Source organism: Leopardus geoffroyi, chromosome X (genome assembly GCF_018350155.1).
Source record: "Leopardus geoffroyi isolate Oge1 chromosome X, O.geoffroyi_Oge1_pat1.0, whole genome shotgun sequence".
In the NCBI taxonomy this organism is placed as follows: Eukaryota; Metazoa; Chordata; class Mammalia; order Carnivora; family Felidae; genus Leopardus; species Leopardus geoffroyi.
The window spans coordinates 7,284,576-7,305,409 of NC_059343.1; the positions used below are offsets into that span (position 1 = coordinate 7,284,576).

The 20,834-nt window shown below is 52.2% G+C and overlaps 1 protein-coding gene across 4 annotated transcripts in view; it reads left to right on the forward strand.

Moving 5' to 3' along the window:
- Nucleotides 1-661: 661 nt before the first annotated feature.
- The window catches only part of CLCN4 (chloride voltage-gated channel 4), a 63,661-nt gene continuing 43,488 nt past the window's right edge, over nucleotides 662-20,834 (forward strand). For 3 of the 4 annotated variants that reach the window (XR_006710640.1, XM_045470545.1, XM_045470547.1), the window contains exons 1-2: nucleotides 662-816; nucleotides 1,943-2,214. Coding sequence is in view for 2 of the 4 variants with exons in the window: in XM_045470545.1 (XP_045326501.1) it covers nucleotides 2,171-2,214 (44 nt within the window). In the remaining 2 variants the exon portion in view is untranslated. Of the gene's footprint in view, nucleotides 817-1,432; nucleotides 1,536-1,942; nucleotides 2,215-20,834 lie in introns of all 4 variants that reach the window. The other variant, XM_045470546.1, reaches the window with a different exon arrangement.

The following is a 20,834-nucleotide window of genomic DNA, read 5'->3' on the forward strand; positions in this document are numbered from 1 at the left end:
TAAGTGGACCTCTTGCTTGTGTCTCTGGAAAGGATAAGCAAAACGTGCACCGCTTCCCAAAGTTGCTATGACCGGTAACCACTGAAAATTATACCATTATAACTCACCACTGTGAAGCATGTTCTGGTTTGAGTGCTCCAGGGATCCGCTGGTTTTATTTCGGCTATTTTGAACCTTTGACAGAAGTCATCTCATTCTGTTGGAAACTGACACGGCCATTTTAGGCCTTTTCTGACCCGCCCCGTTGGCTGTAATGTGTCTTACACTTGAGCAATCCCCTCGAAAGAGAAGGTGAAACTGACCTATTGGCAAAAAAAATCGCCCCACAATGAGGAAGGTGCCTTTGCTGTAATCGTTTCTGCCAAGCCGGAACACAGAGCATGTCATTTCATACCGCACGAGGGCATTTTATAGACCCTCCCCACGTCCCCTCGATTCCTGGAACTCTGTCACAGCCTGTGCAGGCCGGCTTCTCAGGGCAGAGCGTCCTGTGTCCCGGACGCGAGGTTCTCGCCGGCCGGGGACACACACCGAGGGTAGGAGGCGACAGAGCTTGGCATGGCGGGCCTCCAGACCGGAGAGGTGACCCAGCTGGCTGGGCCGGGCTGAGTGGCTGGGCCCAGCACGTGACCTCCGAGCCTGGCTCCGTGGGGGGTGGGGGTGGGGCCGCCCTGGGCGCCTGGGGCTGAAATCGACATTTGCCTCTGGCAGGAAAGTGAGCCTGTCAGACTCTGTCTCGGTTAGACCCTCCACCCACGGGAACGGGGGATTTCGGTAGCCTTTTAACTTTCTATCTCAGGAACCAGAAAGCCCAAGGTAAGAGTTACTTATCACCTAGAAAAACAAGCTTGCGAGGAGTGACCTAGAAAACCACACGGCCACATTTGTTGAGTTTTAAAATCCGGTGCTGAAAATAATAGATCGTTGTGAGGGGCAAGGGCCCCTGGTTGTTCCTAAATTACAGACTGACCTTCTGAACAGTTATTTGGTTACTGTGGAGGGAATGGCGGTAAAAGGGCCCAGGTTAAATATAGAAGGACGTGAAACCTGCCCAATAAATAGCAAGTAGGTAACTCTTATCTGCTTGTAAAACAATGTTTCACATCTCTTTGGGGAGGGGGGGGGCTGGGCAAGGGAATGTTAAAATTGGGATTTAAACTCTATTGAAAATAAACTAGTCTATATGAAGCTGAGATACAAGTAAAACCGGTTCCTGCTTTTGTCCTTTCACATTTCAAAACCGTTTATATGGTTTGGCAGAAGAAAACTTGGTATGTTCACTGCTCAAGTTTGAAATATGCCCTTTCAAATTTACATGATCACTGTTGGGAATTTTCTAAGGCTTTCTAGGCAAGGCTGTTTTGAGTTGTGAATGAGAACTGTTGACATCGTGCATATTTTCTGTAATAGTAAGATGACTCACTTTCTGCAGAATGTGATAAAAATTAAAAAGCGTGAAATAGTGAGTTCTTGTGAATTCACTCCTTCATGTCTGAGAGATCAAATTCCTTGCCAGAAGATTTAAGAAAACACGGGTAGGTGGCATGAATATACGGTATCCTTATTTTTTTTATTTGGCAAATCCACGTTAATATGGATTAGAATGTTATGCTAGTGACAGTAGACAAAAGCCTTACTCACCAGTGCAATTAGCGTAATATTCCATGATGAATATGCTTCAAATTAAAGTATTTGAGGTATGACTTCAAACAGCGAACCTCAGTGCAAAGTATTTCCGTGCGCTTCGTATTTCAACTGCCCTTTTGATTTACACAAAATCGGTTTCTCCGTTGCATTTGATAAAGTCTCTTAAAACTCAAACACTAAGTTGTTCCCTGTCGTTACTAATCCCTGTACTGCTAACTCTTCTGAAATCCTATTACACGCTTGGAGCCTGTAATCATTCGGGTTTCTCCTCCTGTGTGCTGTTTGTTTCCCGTAGCCGGTGAAAGGCCAGGCAAGCTGCGCACGTCCAGCAAACTGCCCAGAGGGGAGGCCCCGGAGCGGGGCTTCCCGGCCCCCTGCTCCTCACCTCCGGGGACTTCCAGGTCTTCCTCGCCCCCCACCCTCTCCCCGCCTCGCCCCGAGGGCGTCACGTGGCGGCGTGGGACCCGCCTCCGGTGACGTCACCGCGCTCGCAGCCGTCGCGCTGAAGAAAGGATGCTCTAGGATGCTGTGCAGGTGGGCGGCCGGACGCGCCATGCGGCACTGCAGGTAAGGGACGCGCGGCGCCCACTCTGCAGGCGGAGCCCCGGCCTGCAGGCGTGCGGCCCGTCGGCGCCCCGGAAAGCGAAAGTGGGGTCTGGGGCCGCTGCGGCTGCTGCCTGCGCCAGGCGGGGGTGCGGCGGAGGCGGGGGGGGGGTGTCGCAGGCCCACGCGTGACTCGGGTCTTGGCGTGCCCATCCGGGGAAGTGGGCAGGGGCCAGACGGGAAGACCGGGGCCTCTCGCTCAGGAGAGCGAAGAATCTGGAATCGTCAGCCTACGTGCATTATAGGGAGAGGAAGGGGCTTGTCCAAGATAACTGTCAACTGTTTTCCAGCTGCCATTGTGCTTCATAAATCATGACACATTGACTAATTCTCCTTACAGGGGTTTGTCCTCAGGATTTAGCCTGATTTCTTTTAAAGCAAGAGCCCCTTGGCTTTGAATGGAGTGGAAACTTCTTGGTTAGCAATTCAAAGAGCTAGATGTGCAATATAAATCGTTTTTGCGGAATTTTGCAAGGTTCCAGCGTTGAAAGGGGATATGTCAGAAATGCATCCCCCCCGCCCCCGCCAGGTGTTTTCGGTAGATTAAAAAATAACGGTATGGAAGAAAACAAAACGCAATAGAATAAATAAAATGAGCTGCAGCCTCCGAAGATAACTGCCGGCGTTAAGAGCGGATTAGCTGCATCTCTGAAGAACAAAGTGGATTTTGGAAGGGGGTGGGGGGTGGAGACAAATACCAAACCCCAAGAATTCCCAGTGTTCTTTTTAATTCCCCCCCGTGCTGAATAATTAGCCTGCTGGAAGAAGGGGCTTGATGACTCAGCGGCAGATGGGGGGGGGGGGTGTCAGGTGACTTTTCAATTCTAGCCAGACGGGGTGGGGGGGTGGGGGTGGGATTTTAATGGGCTCTCTTAAGCGTTCTGACCTGTTTACATTCCTTTCTCTGGTTACAGCCTGAGGCCAGGACATGGGTGGGCACCCTTAGGAGGAGAATGTGGCATTCCTTCCTGTAAAACACCACTCCTCTGGAGGTCGGGGTGTCCCTAAGCTGTGTTGGAACTCACACCATGAATAATTTGATTCCCCAGCAACTGTCGGAGGACAATGTTAAAAAGCAGTGCTATTTTAGTTGATAATTAAAGAGGGTTCTCTATTCTTTTCCCCTTGCCGTGGGCTTACTATGATGTCAGGCAGCCCCAATAGCTTTGGCTCTAAGCAGGGGATTATATACTTCCTCTCTCTGCCTATTTTCTGACCAATTTTCAATTGATTTGCCCTGACTATTGATTTCAGAATAAGGCAAAGCTATAAAAACAAAGGATAATTCTCTTCCAACTTAGAACTTCATAAGTTTGCCACCCAGAAGACATCGGCGGGGGGGGGGGGGGGGGCGGGGAGAAAAATGGAGATGTGTAAATGTTTAAATGTTTAAAGAAAATGGGGGGTGGGGTGAAGTCAGCAAGGCTCCTCATTTGCTAAAATCAGACTAATGTTTCGGAGAAATTAATGCTGTGTCAGAAAACGAGCTGGCAAGATATTGAAACGTAGTCTCGCGTGTACTTCAGCCTAGAGATCCAAATGTCAAAATCGTATCTCTGTCCACATCCACGTCTATATCTATATAAATATGCATACATTCATGTCTCTGTCTCTATCTCTGTAGCTATGTCTTTGCTACTGTAGTCTTTTTTTTAAATTTATGTTTAACTTTATAAGAAAATGCCAAACTATTTTCCGAGGTGGGTGTACCAGTATCGTAGGAGAGTTTCCGTTAATCAGGATCCTTGCCAGCACCTTGAGTTGTTTTTATTTTTTGTTTTTTAATTTTAGCCATGCTTGTAGGTATGTAGTGGTATCTCTTTGTGTTTATTTATTTGTGAATGAGTCTTATTGTATGTAAATGATTCCCTGCGGGCACCTTGGTATTACTAATTAAAAAAAAAATCTAGCTCTTCTGGTAGGTAACAGTGATCTCTCCTTGTATTTTTTTCTTCTTTTTGATTTTTTCAAAGCATTTTTTTTTAACGTTTATTTTTGAGAGAGAGAGAGAGCGCGCTATCAAGCAGGGAAGGGGAGGGGCAGAGAGAGAGAGAGGGAGACACAGAATCCGAAGCAGGCTTCAGGCTCCGAGCTGTCAGCACAGAGCCCGATGCTGGAACTCACGAACGGTGAGAGCACGACCTGAGCCGAAGTGGGACGCTTAACTGACTGAGCCACCCAGGCGCCCCCTTTTAAAATTTTTAAAGAATTGACTTGTCTATTGTGTTTCCCCCTGCTAGAATATGAAGTCCGTGAAAGCAGGGATTTGTGTCTGTATTGTTCATTCCTTTATCTCCAGCTCTGGGCCTGATACAGGGCAAATTTAGTTAGTGTTTAATAAATCAGTCAATGTTTAGTAATTGAACAAGCCCCGAAGGCCTGGTGGGAGCCCCCTTGCTCACCCCAGAGGGGGTTAAGCCATCTGTGGTGCCCCTGCAGTTCTCGCTGGTGCAGGAGTCCAGGATGAATTGGATTTGGCCGCGCATTGCAAACTGAAATCATTATCAAGGAGACAGCTAGCAATTTTCATTACCTCGCTGGTAACTGATCTTTATTTGCCATTAATTATTTTCAAGTCCCTGGATCCAACCATGTCTGAAGCTTCAATTAAAAAAAAATTACTTCTCCCACCATGTCCCCCTGCCTTTGGCAACCATCAATCTGTTCTCTAGCTCCCCCCCCCCCCCATTGGATTCCACATATAAGAGGGATCAGAAGGTATTTATCTTTCTCTGTTTGACTTACATCCTTTAGCATAATGCCCCCGGGGTCCATCCACGTTGCAAATGACAAGCTTTCATTCTTACGGCTGAATAATATTCCACTGTAAATATATAGCACAGTTTCTTTATCCATTTATCCATCGACAGACACTTAGGTTGCTTTCATGCTTTGGCTATTGTAAATGATGCTGCGGTGAACATAGGGGGGCAGATATTTTTTTGAGTTCGTGTTTTTGTTTCCTTCAGATAAATACCCAGAAGTAGGATTGCTGGATCATATGGTAGTTCTATTTTTAGTGTTTTGAGGACCCTCCGTACTGTTTTCCATAGTGGGGGCACCACTGACATTCCCACCGACCGTGCGTGAGGGTTCCCTTTTCTCCACATCTTCGCCATCACTTGTTATTTCTTGTCCTTGTGTTAATAGCCATTTTAACAGGTGTGTGGTGTTACCTAGTTGTGGTTTTGATTTGCATTTCACTGATGATGAGTGATGTTGAGCGTCTTTTCATGTGCCCGTTGGCCATCTGGATGTCTTCTTTGGAAAAATGTCTATTTCGATCTTCCGCCCATTTTTGGATCTGGTTTTTTTTCCTTGTTGTTGTTGAGTTGTATTAGTTCTTTATATTTTTTGGATATTAGCCTTTTATCGGATATGTGATTTGCAAACGTTTTCTCCCATTCAGTAGGTTGCCTTTTCATTTTATAAATGAATCCTTTTGCTGTACAGACCTTTTTAATATGCTGTAGACCCACTTATTTATTTTTGCTTTAATTGCTTTTGCTTGTGTCAGATTCCAAAAAACATCGCCAAGACCTATGTCCAGGAGCTTACCGCCTGTGTTTTCTTTTTTTTTTTTTTTTTAATTAAAAAATAGTGTTTCTTGGGGCGCCTGGGTGGCGCAGTCGGTTAAGCGTCCGACTTCAGCCAGGTCACGATCTCGCGGTCCGTGAGTTCGAGCCCCGCGTCGGGCTCTGGGCTGATGGCTCGGAGCCTGGAGCCTGTTTCCGATTCTGTGTCTCCCTCTCTCTCTGACCCTCCCCCGTTCATGCTCTATCTCTCTCTGTCCCAAAAATAAATACACGTTGAAAAAAAAAATATTTAAAAAAAAAAACAAACATTTTTTTAATGTGTATTTATATTTGAAAGAGAGAGACAGTGCGCGAGTGGGGGAGGGGCAGAGAGAGAGGGAGACGCAGAATCCGAAGCAGGCTCCAGGCTCTGAGCTGTCAGCGCAGAGCCGACATGGGGCTCGAACTCACCAACTGTGAGATCATGACCTGAGCCGAAGTCGGACGCTTAACCGACTGCACCACCCAGGCACCGCCCCCCCCCCCACGTGTGTTTTCTAATAGGAGTTTTATGGTGTCAGGTCTTAGAGTAGAGTCTTTAATCTAGTTCGAGTTAATCTTTGTATCTGGTGGAATTTCCTATATGTGGCCTTTCGTTCAGGGTTTGGACACCCTGATGTGTTGTTGCAGTAATTCAGCAACTTCTTTATTGCAGCTTCCTTCATTCGGTTCAAGTTGGCTACAGGAATTAAGATCCTTGGGCCCTCCGCTTTCCTTCTCCCCCAGCCCAACCCTAGAGAGAGCCGAATGGGTGATAGAGACGGATGTAGTTGTGACCTGGATTCTTCTGGCTTCCAGACCGTGGCACCTTGGGCACGTTACTTTGTGTCTTTGGGCCACAATTTTCTCTTCTTCAAAGTAACCAAGAAACGTAGATCTCAGGGTTCCTCTGCCTCAGCAGTGGTGACATTGGGGGCTGACTCAGTCTGTTGGGGGGGGCACCCGTGCACTGTAGAATGCTCGGTCGCATCAAGGCCTCTCTCTACTCACTAGCTGTCAGTAGCGCCTCCCCAAGTCGTGACGACCAGAATGTCTCTAGACGCCGCCACGTGTCCCCTGGGGTGAGCAGCGGTGCCCCTGGTTGAGAAGCACCGATTTGGATGATCTCTAAATGTTCTTCTGGCTCCGGTATTCTAGAATTCGTTTTCCTATGAGTCGTCTGGTGCTAAGCCCTCCGTCAGAGATCCAATTCCCTTTCGTCACGTCGTATATGTTGGGAAATACAACGAGAAGGCTTTCTTTTTACGTTGTGGGTTCCAGAAGGAGCTTCTGTCCGGAAGGGGAGGCCTGTTTGTGAGCGAGCTGTCGCCGGGAATCTAGCTGGGACGGGGAGGCTCCCTGTGCCCGCAGGCCCCACAGCCGCGACCCTTCCTCGTGGCGGTAGCGCGTGGCACCGTGGGAAGGTGGCAGGACGGTGGCGGTGTCTCGCCCACCGCGGAGCCCCCTCGGGGCACGGTGCTCAAGTGCGCCAAGCCTGGGGATCAGAGCGGTGCTGGGTCTGTCTCGTGGGGCCCACGGCACATGCTGGTCCTGCCGCCTTGGCCCGGGGGCATCAGAGGGACGGCAGACTGTCAGCAGGCTGGGAAACGCCCAGGAGTCAGCATGCGGTGATGGCCTTGGTGGTGATGGCCATGGCGTTGCATCCTGCGCCCAGTGTGGTGGGGGCGGGGTGGGACACTTAGAACGGCCTGCACTGTGCTGTTCCCCGTCCCCTTGCCATCGGCCTTCTCGCCGGTTCTTCCCGGCCCCCCCCCCAAATTGGCGTCAGGCACTTTGGCCCGCAGGGAGAGAGGCGCTGCGTGGGGGCGACATTTTCCCTGCGGGCCCCTCTCGCCCCTGCGCTCCTCCCGCCGGCTTGGCACCCTCGCTGGGCCTTCAGGCCCACCTCTGCGACAGGTCACAGCCCACAAGTCACAGCCGTGAAAGAAGTTGGAAATAGGAGGGTATTCACCATCAAACGAAACTTAAGAGACCGAGTGACTGTCCCGGCGCCCTCTGCTGCCAGAGTGCCAGACTAGGTGGCTTAGCAACAATAGCCGTTTATGTCCTGCAGCCCTGGAGGCTGGCGGTCCCAGACCAGAGTGCCCGCAGGGTCGGTTCCGGTGAGGGCCCTCTTCGGGGCTGCGGGGGCCACCTTCCTGCCCCCGCCCGTGGCAGGAGCCTGCGTAGCTCGCTGGGGTCTCTCTGTAGGGCACTGATCCCATCACGAGGCTCCTCCTTCAGGACCTGGTCCCCTCCCTACGGCCCCGTCTCCTGATGCCATCACATTGGGGGTTAGCTTTCAACATGTGAATTCTGGGGGGACACATTCAGCCCATGACAATAACCAAATATAACTCGTGGCCCCCGTTTGGGCCCCGGCCCGAACAAACACCTATAATCGGCGCCCGGGGACACCCGGGTTATGTTTATGTGAGTGGTCATTAGACGATATAAGGAAACTACCATCAGTGTCACTAGATGTGATAATCTTGTGGTGTGGTAGGCACCTAGCGAAGCCACCCTGGGATTCCTGACGCGAACAGTGAGGTGACGCGGGTTTGTTTCCCGCCGCCACGTTTTGGGGTCTTTGTTACACAGCTGTAGATAACCAACACACGTGTACGTAGAAGAGTCTTATTTTTTGGTGACGCGTGCTGAAGTATTTAGGGACGGAGTGTCACGATAGCAACAAGTTACCTAGCAATTTCTTTGAACCATTTTTGGAGATCTCTTTAACGTACGGCTAGATACAAGACAGGTGAATTCTCATACCTGCTTCTACATTCAGTCCGTCGCAATATCACGCATCATGTAGCCTCTGGAAAATTCTACTGTCTACTCACAAGAGAATGAGAATGGGAAAAGGCAGATAACAATGTAAGATTATTATAAAAATATTTTTGATAGCATGGATCCCTTAACGTGTTTTGGGGACCCCAAGGTGTCCCCAGATCACCCTTTGAGAACTGCTGTTCTAGAAAATAATTGACGTGTAAATGATTCAGTTAAATGGGAAGAGAAAAAGGTGAGGCAAATTCGGCCAAATGGAAACACTGAATTTGCTGCTATTCATTGGACTCTTCTGGGTAACGTTCTGTGTATTTGAAAATGTTCACAATAGGGGCACCTCAGTGGCTCAGTCGGTTGAGTGTCTGACTCTTGATTGCAGCCCAGGTCATGATCCCAGGGTGGTGGGATCGAGCCCCGCATTAGGCTCCATGCTCAGGGCAGAGCCTGCTTAAGGTTCTCTCTCTTTCTCCCTCTGCCCTTCTCCCCCTCTCTAAAATAAATAAAAAGATAAAAAAAGGAAAATGTTCATAATAAAACATTTTTAACAAGACAGAAAAGAAACGTAGACTCTTGAGCATGTGGGGGGCTCTGACTGAGTGGTGAGGCCCGGCAGGAGCATTTTGGAGCTGGGCTCTGGGTGCCCCCGGTGGCCCTGAGGCCTGCTGGCCAGAGGTTCCCAGCCACCCCCCTCCCGCCTCCACCCTCCCGCCCGATGGAGCCGAGCACTGTTAGTTAGCGAGTGGTGAGGCTTATCTGTTTTCCCACTACCGATGGGCGCCCTTGGGGACAGTCTGTTCCACACACGCTGTCCCTCCTCCGCACACCCTGCGTGCCGGCTGTGGGGAAGACCGCGTTATCAAACCGTTGCTTAACCGCCTTTTCAGTGGACGGCAGAGATAAAGTTTCCTTTCTAAGGGCAGGGGTGGTTTTCCTTCACAGACCGTCGGAAGTATTTTTGAACGACTCGTCCACGTTACGGACGCACGGTGACTTTCCAGCAGGATCAAGGTTAGGCAGAGAACACCAAGTCTCCTTCGTATCCCCGTTCCCCTCGTCCCCCCCTTCCCCAGGCAGCCACCGATAACTTGCTGAAATGTGGTTTCTGAAAATGGCTGTGCAAATGTACCCATCTACAGAGTGTATATCGTGCCTTTTTTTTTTTTTTTTTTTTTTCCTTCGGTTTTTGCTTTTGTGGGATGTAATTTACACGGAGCAAAATGCATGGATTTTTAATCCGGTTGGTTTTGACAGAGACTGTTCCCCACACCTCCGGAGGGCCCCGTCTTGCCTTCCTTGAGCCAAGCCCCGTGCCAGCGACAACCACTATTCTGATTTCCATCAGCACTGTTTACTTTCGCGCATTCTTGAACCGCATATACACGGACCCCTGTAACATGTACACTTTCGTATCTGGCTGCAGAGAGGTTTCCAGGAGACGCGAGCCTCGGTGTTCATTCATGCCTTCCCTCCCGCATTTACTTCCTTGCTCAGCCAATATTTGTTGGGTCCCTGCGATGTGTCCAGGCCCGGATTCTTCAGCGTTGACACTGCAGCCATTTGGACTGGACGACTCTCTGTGGGGGGCCGTCCTGTGCATCGTACGATGTTTAGCAGCCTCCCTGGCTTCTACCCACCAGATGCCAGTAGGAAGCACTACTGGCATTGTGACAGTGGTGACAGCCAAACTCCAGGCACTGCCAAACGTCCCCGGGTGGGCAGGAGTGCCCCTGGTTGAGACCTACCAGCCTGGGCAGTGAGACGCACTGTGGTGCCAAACAGACAAGGCTCATGCCCTGGTGGAACATTCGAGTTGAGGAAAGGGAAAGGAACCGTTTTATCGGTCGTGCGTTTAGTGAGGTACGGCAGGGGGCAAAGGATAGACGGTGATGGATTCAGAGTGCCAATCGGGGGGTCACGAAGGCCTCTCGGAGGGCTAGCACGTGAACAGGGACCCACGTGAGATGAGGGAGAGCTATGTGAACCTGGAGGGCCTGAGTGTTCGGGGCTGAGGGAACAGCCAGTGCAAAGGGCCTGAGGCAAGGCACGGCCAGGTGCATTTGAAGAACCGCGAGGAGGTCGGTGGGTCCAGAGAAGAGCGACCCAGAGAACACGCGGTGGCGAAGGTGCGCTGACGGGTGGCGGGGGGGCGGACCGTGCAGGGACTCGGCAGGGGCGGCGCCGGCCCCGAATTATTCTGAGCGTAAAGCTGCCGGCTGCTTTCAGGCGTGGGAGCGACGTGTGGGGGCTTGTGTTTGAAAGGGTGACCCTGGCTGCTGTGAGAAGAGCCCGAGGTGGCTGAGAGAGGAAGCGGGCTGGCCGGTGAGGAATGCGATGGCGGCCAGGACCTCAGGGACCTGGGTGGCCTGGTGAGCCGGAGCGCGCCTCTGGCTGACTTGGGGGCAGCGTGCTGGGCGCCACGCGGACTGCGCCGTCAAGTGCGAACGTGTAACGGCAGCTTGTGGAGACGGGCCCGGGAGGCCGCCCCGGGTCAGGAGCACGATTACCCTCGATGGGCAGCGGTGCACAGGGACAGCACGTGAGATGGCGCTTGCGGTCCACATATGATGCTAGAAAGGTCTCTTCCCGGCTGTCCCGTGGTGGATGAAGTCCCCCGTGCCCTTGGGTCACGGTTTGGTGGCCATGATTCTTAGGGTCACGGTGACACCTGGACCTTGAGCCCGCCACACTCATCCTTGTCACTGGGTTTGTGAATTGGCTGCTCTCTGTGCCTGGAGGGCTAAGCCCCCGTGTCACATGCTGGCCGGCCCAGGTCACTCACGGCCCGCTGAGCCCTCCTCCGAGAGGCCATCCATTGTCACCCTGTCCGAGCTCTCCCTGCCCCAGCCGGGTGTTGTCCACCGTCGCCGTGCTGTATTTCCTTCCCTGCAGCCAGGTTTCACACTGCGGTTCTGCTCGCTGAGGCACCTGCTGTTGGCCAGACCTCCGTGTCATTCAGAGCGGGGAGCCCGGTTTGAGCCCAGAGCTTCCCTGTCGGAGGTGACGGTAAGCCCTCCTGAAGTCACAGAAGGGGAGTCATGGAGGCCTGGGGACAGGCCCTCGAGCCTCCCAGGGTGGAGTCGGGCTCGCCCCCCTGGGCAGCAGCTCAGGTGCCTGGCAGGTGTGGGGTGTGGCTGGAGGGAGCACTTTTTACCGTGTCTCTGGGGGGCGGCCTGTGCTTACCTGCCCCTTGCTGCTTCGTTTCCCTTCTGGCTAAATGTGGGACTTCGTCTGTGGCTGTGGCCAAACATGAAGCCGTTTTTCTCCCTCCACTGTAACCCTTGGGGGCGCTGCTTGCTTTGGTGGGCTTTGTGGTGAATAGATAGGAGGGCTGACCACCAAGATTACAGACGAGCTATTTTTCCTCTCAGCTTAGTCATGCCTTCCACAAGTGCCCCTCTTGCCCAAAGCTTACTAACTGACCACACATCAGCCCTCATCTTTTTTTTTTAATTAAAAAAAAGTTTTTAATGTTTATTTTTGACAGAGTGTGGGCGGGGGAGGGGAGAGAGAGAGGGAGACACAGAATCCGAAGCAGGCTCCAGGCTCTGAGCCATCAGCACAGAGCCCGATGCCGGGCTCGAACTCACAAACCATGAGATCATGTCCTGAGCTGAAGTTGGACGCTTAACCGACTGAGCCCCCCAGGCGCCCCTAAGGGAAACATATTTTTATTTATTTTTATTTAATTTTTTAAACATTTATTTATTATCAAGAGACAGAGAGAGAAAGAGTATGAGCAAGGGAGGGGCAGAGAGAGAGGGAGGCACAGAATCCGAAGCAGGCTCCAGTCTCCGAGCTGTCAGCACAGAGCCCGATGTGGGGTTCAAACCCGTGAACTGCAAGATCATGAACTGAGCCGAAGTCAGATGCTCAACCAACTGAGCCACCCAGGCGTCCCTCAGCCCTCATCTTGGTGACCCAGTTAGAGTATGCTTAAGCCACCTGGTGGTCTCGTCCTGAGAGCTCCAGGAGGGACACCTCAAAGCCGTGTTGGATGACTGCCTACATTTAACCTTTACAGAGTGGCCAGTCGTGAGTGTCTCTTTAAATTTTATTTACCTGTGTGTGTGTGTTGGGGGGGGGGGTGTACTGCACCTTAAGTGGTAAATGGATTGTCGTGGAGGAAATGGCCCAGGGAAGGTCAGTCTGAAGAGGTCCCGGGAGCGGGACGGGGGGAAGGGCAGGGAGAGACAGAGAGCTATTTCCCACCAGCGTTGTTGAATTGTGTCCCTCAAAATTCATATGTTGAGGTACCACCGGGACCTCAGAATGCAACCTTATTTGGAGATAGGGTCTTTATAGAGGTAATCGAGTTAAAATGAGGTCATCAGGGTTGTTATAATCCGGTGTGACTGATGTCCTTCTAAGAGGAGGAAGTCACAGAGAGAAGGCAGTGTGAAGGGATGTGGGGAGAATGGCTGTCTACGAGCCAGGAAGAGGCTGGAACAGATTCTCCGTCAGCGCCCTCAGAAGGAACCAACCCTGCTGTCGTTTGGGTCCCAGACTCGTGGTCCCCAGAACCGTGAGGCAATAGACGGCCGTTACTTGAGGTGGCCGGTCTGCGGTGCTTGGTTGGGGCGGCCCTGGGGAGCTGGCATGGCACCGCTCTCAGAGGCCGGAGGGTCGCCCAGCCTGCCTTTATCGAAGCTCCACGCAAGCTTTCCGCACAGTTTAGGAGGGAAGAGGCGGGCAGCGCCCTGTCAGCCGAAGCGGCGGCCCTCGGGTCCCTAGAGGACCCAGGCCTGCGAGGCTGTTGCGGAAGAAGGGCCCTCGGGGCCTGGGCTCGAATCTGGCTCCTCGCTTACCTTCTGTGAGACTCGAACCTGTGACCTGACCTCTCCTCTGCCTCCGTTTGCTCATCTGTAGCGTGGGCCCGAGGGTGACGGTATTTAATTCGGAGACTCTCAAGGGCTCTAGCGACCGAATACGTGTGACGTGCTTAAAATAGCGCCTGGCACACGGAGTCCTGGAAAAAGTTGTTACTGTGAGAAGGAGTCTCCGGGGAGGTTCGAATCCCTTGGCCCTTGGCACCAGGGGCGCAGAGACTCCTGCCTCTCCTCCCTCCCCCTAGCGGTGGGGATGTGAGAACACCGAGTCTGTTGTGTCACTCGAGGCCACGTGCAGTCGGCCTCGTCCCCTCTCCGACACGCAGGCTGTGTTTCCCACCGTGACGGAGAGCTGTGTGGCCCCGGGGCCGTAGGAGACGTGTCACGGAGGGAGGGTCACAGTCCCACCTTGGCTGCCCGGTCCTGCGGAAGCGAGGCTGTGAGCGAAGGAGCACGGAGCGCTGGGAGCTGGGAGGCCGGCCAAGAAGGAAGGAGGAAGCGGAAGGAGGCCGCCGCGCGGCCCTCCCCTGTCTCTGTTGGCTCCGGGCAAAGTTTAATCTTCGAGTGCCTTTCCGCCTGTCCTTTCGCTCTGGGCTTCCCTCTTTTGGGGACGCTCATTGGCCCCGTGGCCCTCGGCTGGCCCCTTGCGCCACGACCACCGGGGGCTCCTCTCACTGTCAGCGCCTCTGGGTAACCCGCCTCGGGATCTGGAGGACTGGCTGGAAGGAGGGAATGCGTCCCGGCCCCTCACCATCCTAAAGGTGTCTAACGTTTTAAAAAGGGAGAGTCCGTCGTCTCAAACGGATTTGACATCGGTGGGGTTTCGGGCCGTGGCTGGCGCGGGAGCTGGCCTCCACGGTGGCCCCGGCGGTCCTGCCTCCCGGTGCCCGGGCCCGCGTGCGGTGTCCTCCCACGCTGGCCACCCGGGGCCCACCTGTGCCACCAGGAGGGCGCCGTGCCAGTGACGCCGTGGCTCTTCCGAGGCTAGGTCCCAAGACACTCTACTGCCTCCGCCTATTCCCTCGGATCGCCTGCTTTGGAGGGAGGCAGCCGCCAGGTCCCGTGGAGCCGCAGGACGGCGACCTGAGGTCTGCCGCCCGCAGCCTGCCCCCACTGCTACCCGTGTCCGGGAGCCAACTCGGAGGCGGGTCCTCTTGCCCCCGTCGAGCCTTCAGATGACCGCAGCCGTAGCGGACCGCTTGACCACAACCTCCCGAGAGACCTCGAGCCGGAAACACCCAGACGAGCTGCTCGCGAGTTCCTGACCCACAGAAGCTGTAAAATCATACGTGTTTAGCGTTGTTAGCTGCTGAGTCCCGGGGTAATTTGTTGTGTGGCATTGGACAGCGAGTACAGTGGTGAGGACCCAAACTTTCGTGGTGGGGGAGGCCTGGCGCCGGCTGCCCCTTGGGTCTGCTCCCCACGTGGGCACTGCCTCCCTCTTGACCCTTCTGAAGCTCCACTTTTCTCCAACTGCTCCATGTTTGCTCACGGTGTGGCCCCCCCTCCTTCTCTAGCCCCCACCTCTCTCTCTCTCTCTCTCTTTCTGGCCGAGGGGAGAGGTGCTTCGTGCAAGGTTTATAGGTGCATTCACGGTAAGTTAGGGCATACTGATGACGACTTCGAGTGTGTCGATTTTTAGTACATGGACAGCTGCCTGTATTTTTTCACAATGTATTTCCCTATATTCATCTTCGGAGTCTGGACACTTTGGTACAATAACCCCCAATGCCAATCGGGTTGGATGTCTGGCTGTCGTGTTGAGAACCCAGCATTTGCCAGTGTAGGTTGTAATTTGCTTTTTTTTTTTAAGGTTTTGTTTGTTTATTTTGAGACAGAGAGAGAGAGGGAGAGAAAACGAGCAGGGGAGAGGCAGAGAGAGGAAGAGAGAGAATCCCAAGCAGGCTCCGCACTGTCAGCACAGAGCTGGGTGCGGGGCTCGAACTCATGAACCGTGAGATCGTGACCTGAGCCAGAATCGAGAGTCAGACGCTCAACCGACTGAGCCCCCCGGCCGCCCCGTGGGATGTAACTTTCTGTGCCAGCATCTCCCCTCTTCCTCTTGCGACGGTGGAACATATGCTGACCTGTAACGCTGCGTGGAGCCTGTGTCCTGTGCCCACCACGCGGCGGGTCTGCCAGCCCCGGTGCCTTGGTTTTGTCCGAGGGTTCAGACTTTCCACCTGAATTACTTCGGTGGGAGGTCGTTTTTGCAAGAGGTGATGTGACAGGTATTTCGAAGATGCAGTATATCACAGGCTCTTTAGGGAGGTGTTGTAGCCTACAGAAGTCTAACTTTTGTAAAGTTAGAGGCCGTGAGATGTAATTCTAGCTGATGGCTGTTTTGGATTGCCCTTCAGTAAGGCTTTTACTGAAATACATGTGCGGAAAAGTGTGTAAAGCAGAAGTGTGCAGCTTGCTGATTTTTCACTAAGTGACCACACCCGGATAACCAGGGCTTAGATTAACCGGAACATGACCAGTCCCCAGAAGCCACCTGCGGGGTCCCCTTCTAGGGACTCCCCAGCCCCAGGGTATCTGCTCCGACAGATTCATTTTGCTGGTTTGGAACTTTCTAACAGCGGACTCGCGTATTCCTTCGTGTCCGGCTTGACGTTGGGTTTGTGAGCTTCAGCCTGGTCAGTGTGAGTAGTGGCACGTCGTTCGTGGTCACGGCTGTATGCGGTCGAAGGGTTCGCTCTGTACACGTGTGTCTGTTTTCTTTTACTGCTCTCAGGGTATCCTCCTTTCCGCTGGTGTTAACAACTTGATTTTGCTACGCCTTGGTGTGGTCCGGTTTGTTTACTGATTTATTTACTCTTGTGCCAGGGTTTGCGGGCCTGGGATCCCGTATCTGGGATCGAGTCTAATAGCTCGAATCCCTACAGTAAGTGTGCGGGGCAACTAATCAAACGTTATTTCAGGAAACTTCTCGAGAGACTTTGAAGCGAGTTTTAAACCAATTTCCCTCTCACCTCCTCCACTTGGGTAAGAATGGCGAAGAAGTTTCGCCTAAAGGAACTGTCAGCTTGTGGTGCTTTTAGCCGCCGCGTTGGGTTCAGAGTCCACCTCCGTGGTCCCCGGTGGCACAGGCCCGCGGTTGAGTATCAGCCAGGATGCTTGGCAGCCGCACTGTCGTCCATGTATTTCTCAGCTCAGCTGTTTCCATGGGTGAAATGTAATAAAGGAAAATCAACATGAATCGAGCAGTTAAAAGGAAACCCCCCAAACCTAGCAGGGAAGGTGGTGTCACACAAGTGTGGGACGGTGCGTGAACCAGATGATATGTAGTCAAAGAAAGGTTTGTTAAAACCACTCACATTTTACATGGGTAGCGACTTCAGTCTGGTTTATGTTATTCTTTTTGTCCTGAGTGTGTGCACGGATAAGGTATCTTTCTTGTATGTATTTTTCAGTATGTCTACGCAGTGATGTCCAAAGCATCGAGCTGAGTGCTGGATAGAGGTCTTTTTTTTTTTTTTTTTTAAATCTATAGATGGATTACAATATTAGTAATGCGCTTGTAGAATGGAGATAGTGTATGTGGTCGGCTAAGCTTTTTAGGTTTAGTGGGTAATATTACTGTATGGCAGGGCCCAGCAAACACTTCCTCAAAAGTCCAGATAGTAAATAAAGGTGAGGAACCGACCTCAAGGAACTCCCTATCTGATACGGAAGGAAGCAAGCTTGCAAGTAATTATTCTAACAAGACGCAGTTTGTAAATAAGGTCGATGCTAAAAATAATTGGTGATGAAAATACAGTGGGAAGGATACAGGGCATGGGAGAGAGTGGGAAATAGGAGGGGACAAAAAATGAAGGGGCCAGTGGTTCCCCAAGTACAGTCCACGAGCCAGTATCATCAGTCGGCCTCCCTGGGAGCTTGTTAGAAATGCAGATCCCTGGGCCGCACCCCGGAGCTGCTAAAGCTGAAAGTCCGGGCGTGGGACCTGGATCCAGCGTGCTGGGAGTGCTGACACACACTGGAATTTGTGTGTATCCCATCTAGGCAGTGATCGGCCACCAGTGTCCCGTCGAGGGGCGTAGGACAGGCCATTTGGGTGCTCAGCCTGTCCCAGAATCGCTAGAGGCCTCGGGACGGCTTGGACCCTTGTGTTGACGGACTGTTAATCTGTTTTACTTTGCCCGTTAGCATAATGTGTCCAGTTTTTCCTTTACGGATCATGCTTTTGTGTCCCTTCTGATAAGTCTTCGCTTAGCCCCACGTCATGAAGACATTGCCCTTTGGTGCGGGGCCATAAGAACACCCCTTGTGGGTTTTACATAGGCAAAGGCATCGGTGGCCGACGAAGCAGAAAACGCCATGCTGCCTTCATCTGTGTTCTCCCAGAGGTGGACCCTGAGACCAGGAGCCCAGTGCGGGGTCTTTTGGGAGGGGCGTGGGCGAGCGTGGCTGTGAAAGAAGGCAGCCATCAGAGGCTGGGCTGGAGGTGCGGGTCACCCAGTGGGCGACTGGAGGCTACCTCTATGCTCTGGGCGCTGTAGGAACCGGAGCTTTGTGTGTCACCGGTCCCCGAGATCATCTCTGGGTTCAACCAGGGGTATTCACAGGACAGTCTATGGTTGTTTTCGTGGCTGTGCTTGATTATAGCCGGGGAGGGGGGGCTGTAGGGCAAAATCAGCAAAGGGGAAAGGCCCGGTCGTTAGAGCCTCAGTGCTGGGGGTTTCACTGGAGGCTGCTCCCGCCGGCACCCTCTGTCTAGCTCGCTGTCAAAATTCCAGACCTTTAGAGGGAAAGCGGGAGTGTGGCACAAATGACATTATTTGGACAGCAAGTGTACACACAGTGAGCCATTCTTACCACTTCGGGGATGGTGGGAACCCTCTTGAAGTCCAAGTTCCCAGATGCAGGCCTTCCCAAGGAGAGCAGTGTCCGGCCTGCAGTGGCAAATCTTTTCTGTACAGGTGCAAAACACATGCCTTGAAGTGATTCCGTTCGAGGGGTGAGGGAGTGGGGGTGTTTCTACACCAGCTCCTGAGAGCCCTCAGGTCCTACCTGCTCCCAGTAATGCACCTCGGGCGTGCCGTGGCTCCAGGGCCACCTTCGGGGGGTCCTGAAGCAGGGGTCTCGGGCACGGAGGTACTGTCAGAAATCAGCTGCAGCTCATCGGAAGGGTTTGAGGGGTACGGGTAGCATCGGATGCAGTCGTTCTAGAAACTGGGTGAGGACAACAAAGCCTATACAGGGCAGTTCACGTGCCTGTGGTCATGCAGTGGTTTTACAACTGTGGGGGAAGCGACCAAAGGCCGGTCTTCCCTAGAACTTCCTTGGGGTGTGGCAGGGGCCCGACGCGGGGCTCGAAACCATGAGCCGTGAGTTTGTGACCTGAGCCGAAGTCCGGCGCTTAACCGACTGAGCCCAAGGCGTCTGGAATCTTGAAGCATCAGAGTAGCTAATTAATTGCAGAAACTCTTCTGATTATAGGATATTATAGAAACCTCAATGTGTGTGTGTGTGTGTGTGTGTGTGTGTGTGTGTGTGTGTGTGTTAGAAACCACCTTTTCAATTTTCCCAAAGCTTCCAGGTCGAAATGTTGCCAGTGAGGTCCTTTAGTTGCATTTTTAGGGTCTAGTCCATTCATCAATTGATGGACCTTTGGGTGGTTTTCACTTTTTGGCTGGTGGGAATAATGCTGTGGTGAGCATTTGTGTGTTTGTGGACGTGTTTGCAGTTCCCTCCCATCTAAGCCTGGGAATGGAATTGCTGGGTCATGTGGTGAGTCTGTGTTTGACCTTTTGAGGTGCTGCGAGACTGAAACCACTTTTCTTAACTGAACTTTTTATGGAAGTAAACATCTATCTATAAGAATGCAAAATGTAAGTGTGCACCTCCACGAATTTTTGCAAAGGGAACTCAACTATGTAACCAGCAGCCAACTCGAGGAACAGAATGTGACTGGTCCCCAGAAACCTTCTGTGACTTCTTCCAGGCCCTACCCCTACCCCTAGAGGTATCTGCTGTCCATACTCTCACCACAGATTAATGTTGCTGGTTTTGAACTTTATATACATTTTTTAATGTTTTATTTATTTTTGAGAGAGAGAGAGAGAGAGAGAGAGAGAGAGAGAGAATCCAAAGCAGGCTCTAGGCTCCAAGCTGTCAGCACAGAGCCCAATGCGGGGCTTGAACCCACAAACCGGGAGATTGTGACCTGAGCTGAAGTTGGATGCTTAACCGACTGAGCCACCCAGGTGCCCCTTGAACTTTGTATAAATGGAATCTTTTACTTCCAGCTTTTGTTCTACATTATGTTGTAAAATCTCTGTCGTTGGGTGTAATTACTGATTGTTCTCTTTGCTCTATAGCAGCAAACTTTTTCTTTAAAAAAATTTTTTTTAATGTTTATTCATTTTTGAGAGACAGAGACAGAGCATGAGTGGGGAAGGGGCAGAGAGAGAAGGAGACACAGAATCTGAAGCAGGCTCCAGGCTCCGAGCTGTCAGCACAGAGCCCGATGCGGGGCTCAAACTCACGAACCGCGAGATCATGACCGGAGCCGAAGTCGGACGCTCAACCAACTGAGCCACCCAGGCACCCCAGCAAACTTTTTCTATTAAGGGCCAGATAGTGAATATTTGAAGCTTCGGGGGCCGTGTGGCCTCTGTCAGAACTACTCAGTTCTGCCCTTGCCACATGAAAACAGCACGAGACAATACACAAATTAACAACTGGGGCTGTGTTTCAATAATGCTTACTTTGTGGACACCGAAACTGAATTTCTTACAATCTTCGTTTGTCACATAATATCATTCTTTTGTGTTTTGATGATTAAAAAAATGTAAAAGCCATGCTTAGCTGGTGAGCCGTGCAAAAGCAGGCGGTGAGCTGGACTTGGGCCACGGGATGATGCATTTTGCCAACGCCCGTTCTGTAGTGTTCGATTGTGGGACTAGGCCCTGATACATTTTTCTCCTCTACTGTGGACGGGCTTCTGGGTGCTTTCCCACTTGGAGCTGTTATGCGTGGTGCTGCTGTCATGTTTTACATCCACACGTAAGACGAGGTTGAAGACCTTCCACCTGTCCCTTCCTCTCTCAGCCTGGCAGTGACCCGGCCGTAAGAGCCTGGCAGTTCTTTCCCAGATCAGACCACGTTGCCTTATTTGCCGACTTCCCTGTTAGCGAATTCCCAGATGACTTGGGCAGATGGAACGGAGACTCGTAACTCAGATTAAGAGGTGAAAACCCCCCAATCAGCAAGGAAGGCTGGTCCCCACGGGGGTGAGTACCCGAAGACACCTCCCGCAGCGTGGACGCGCTAGAAACTGCCACTGAAACCTCCCAGGCTCATGAGCCTTTCCAGCAGGCTGTCCTTGCCACCTTTCTCCTTTCTGTCCCCTTATAGCGAGTGAGCTGACATTCAGGGGTTAGCAAATGTTTCCTATGAAGGG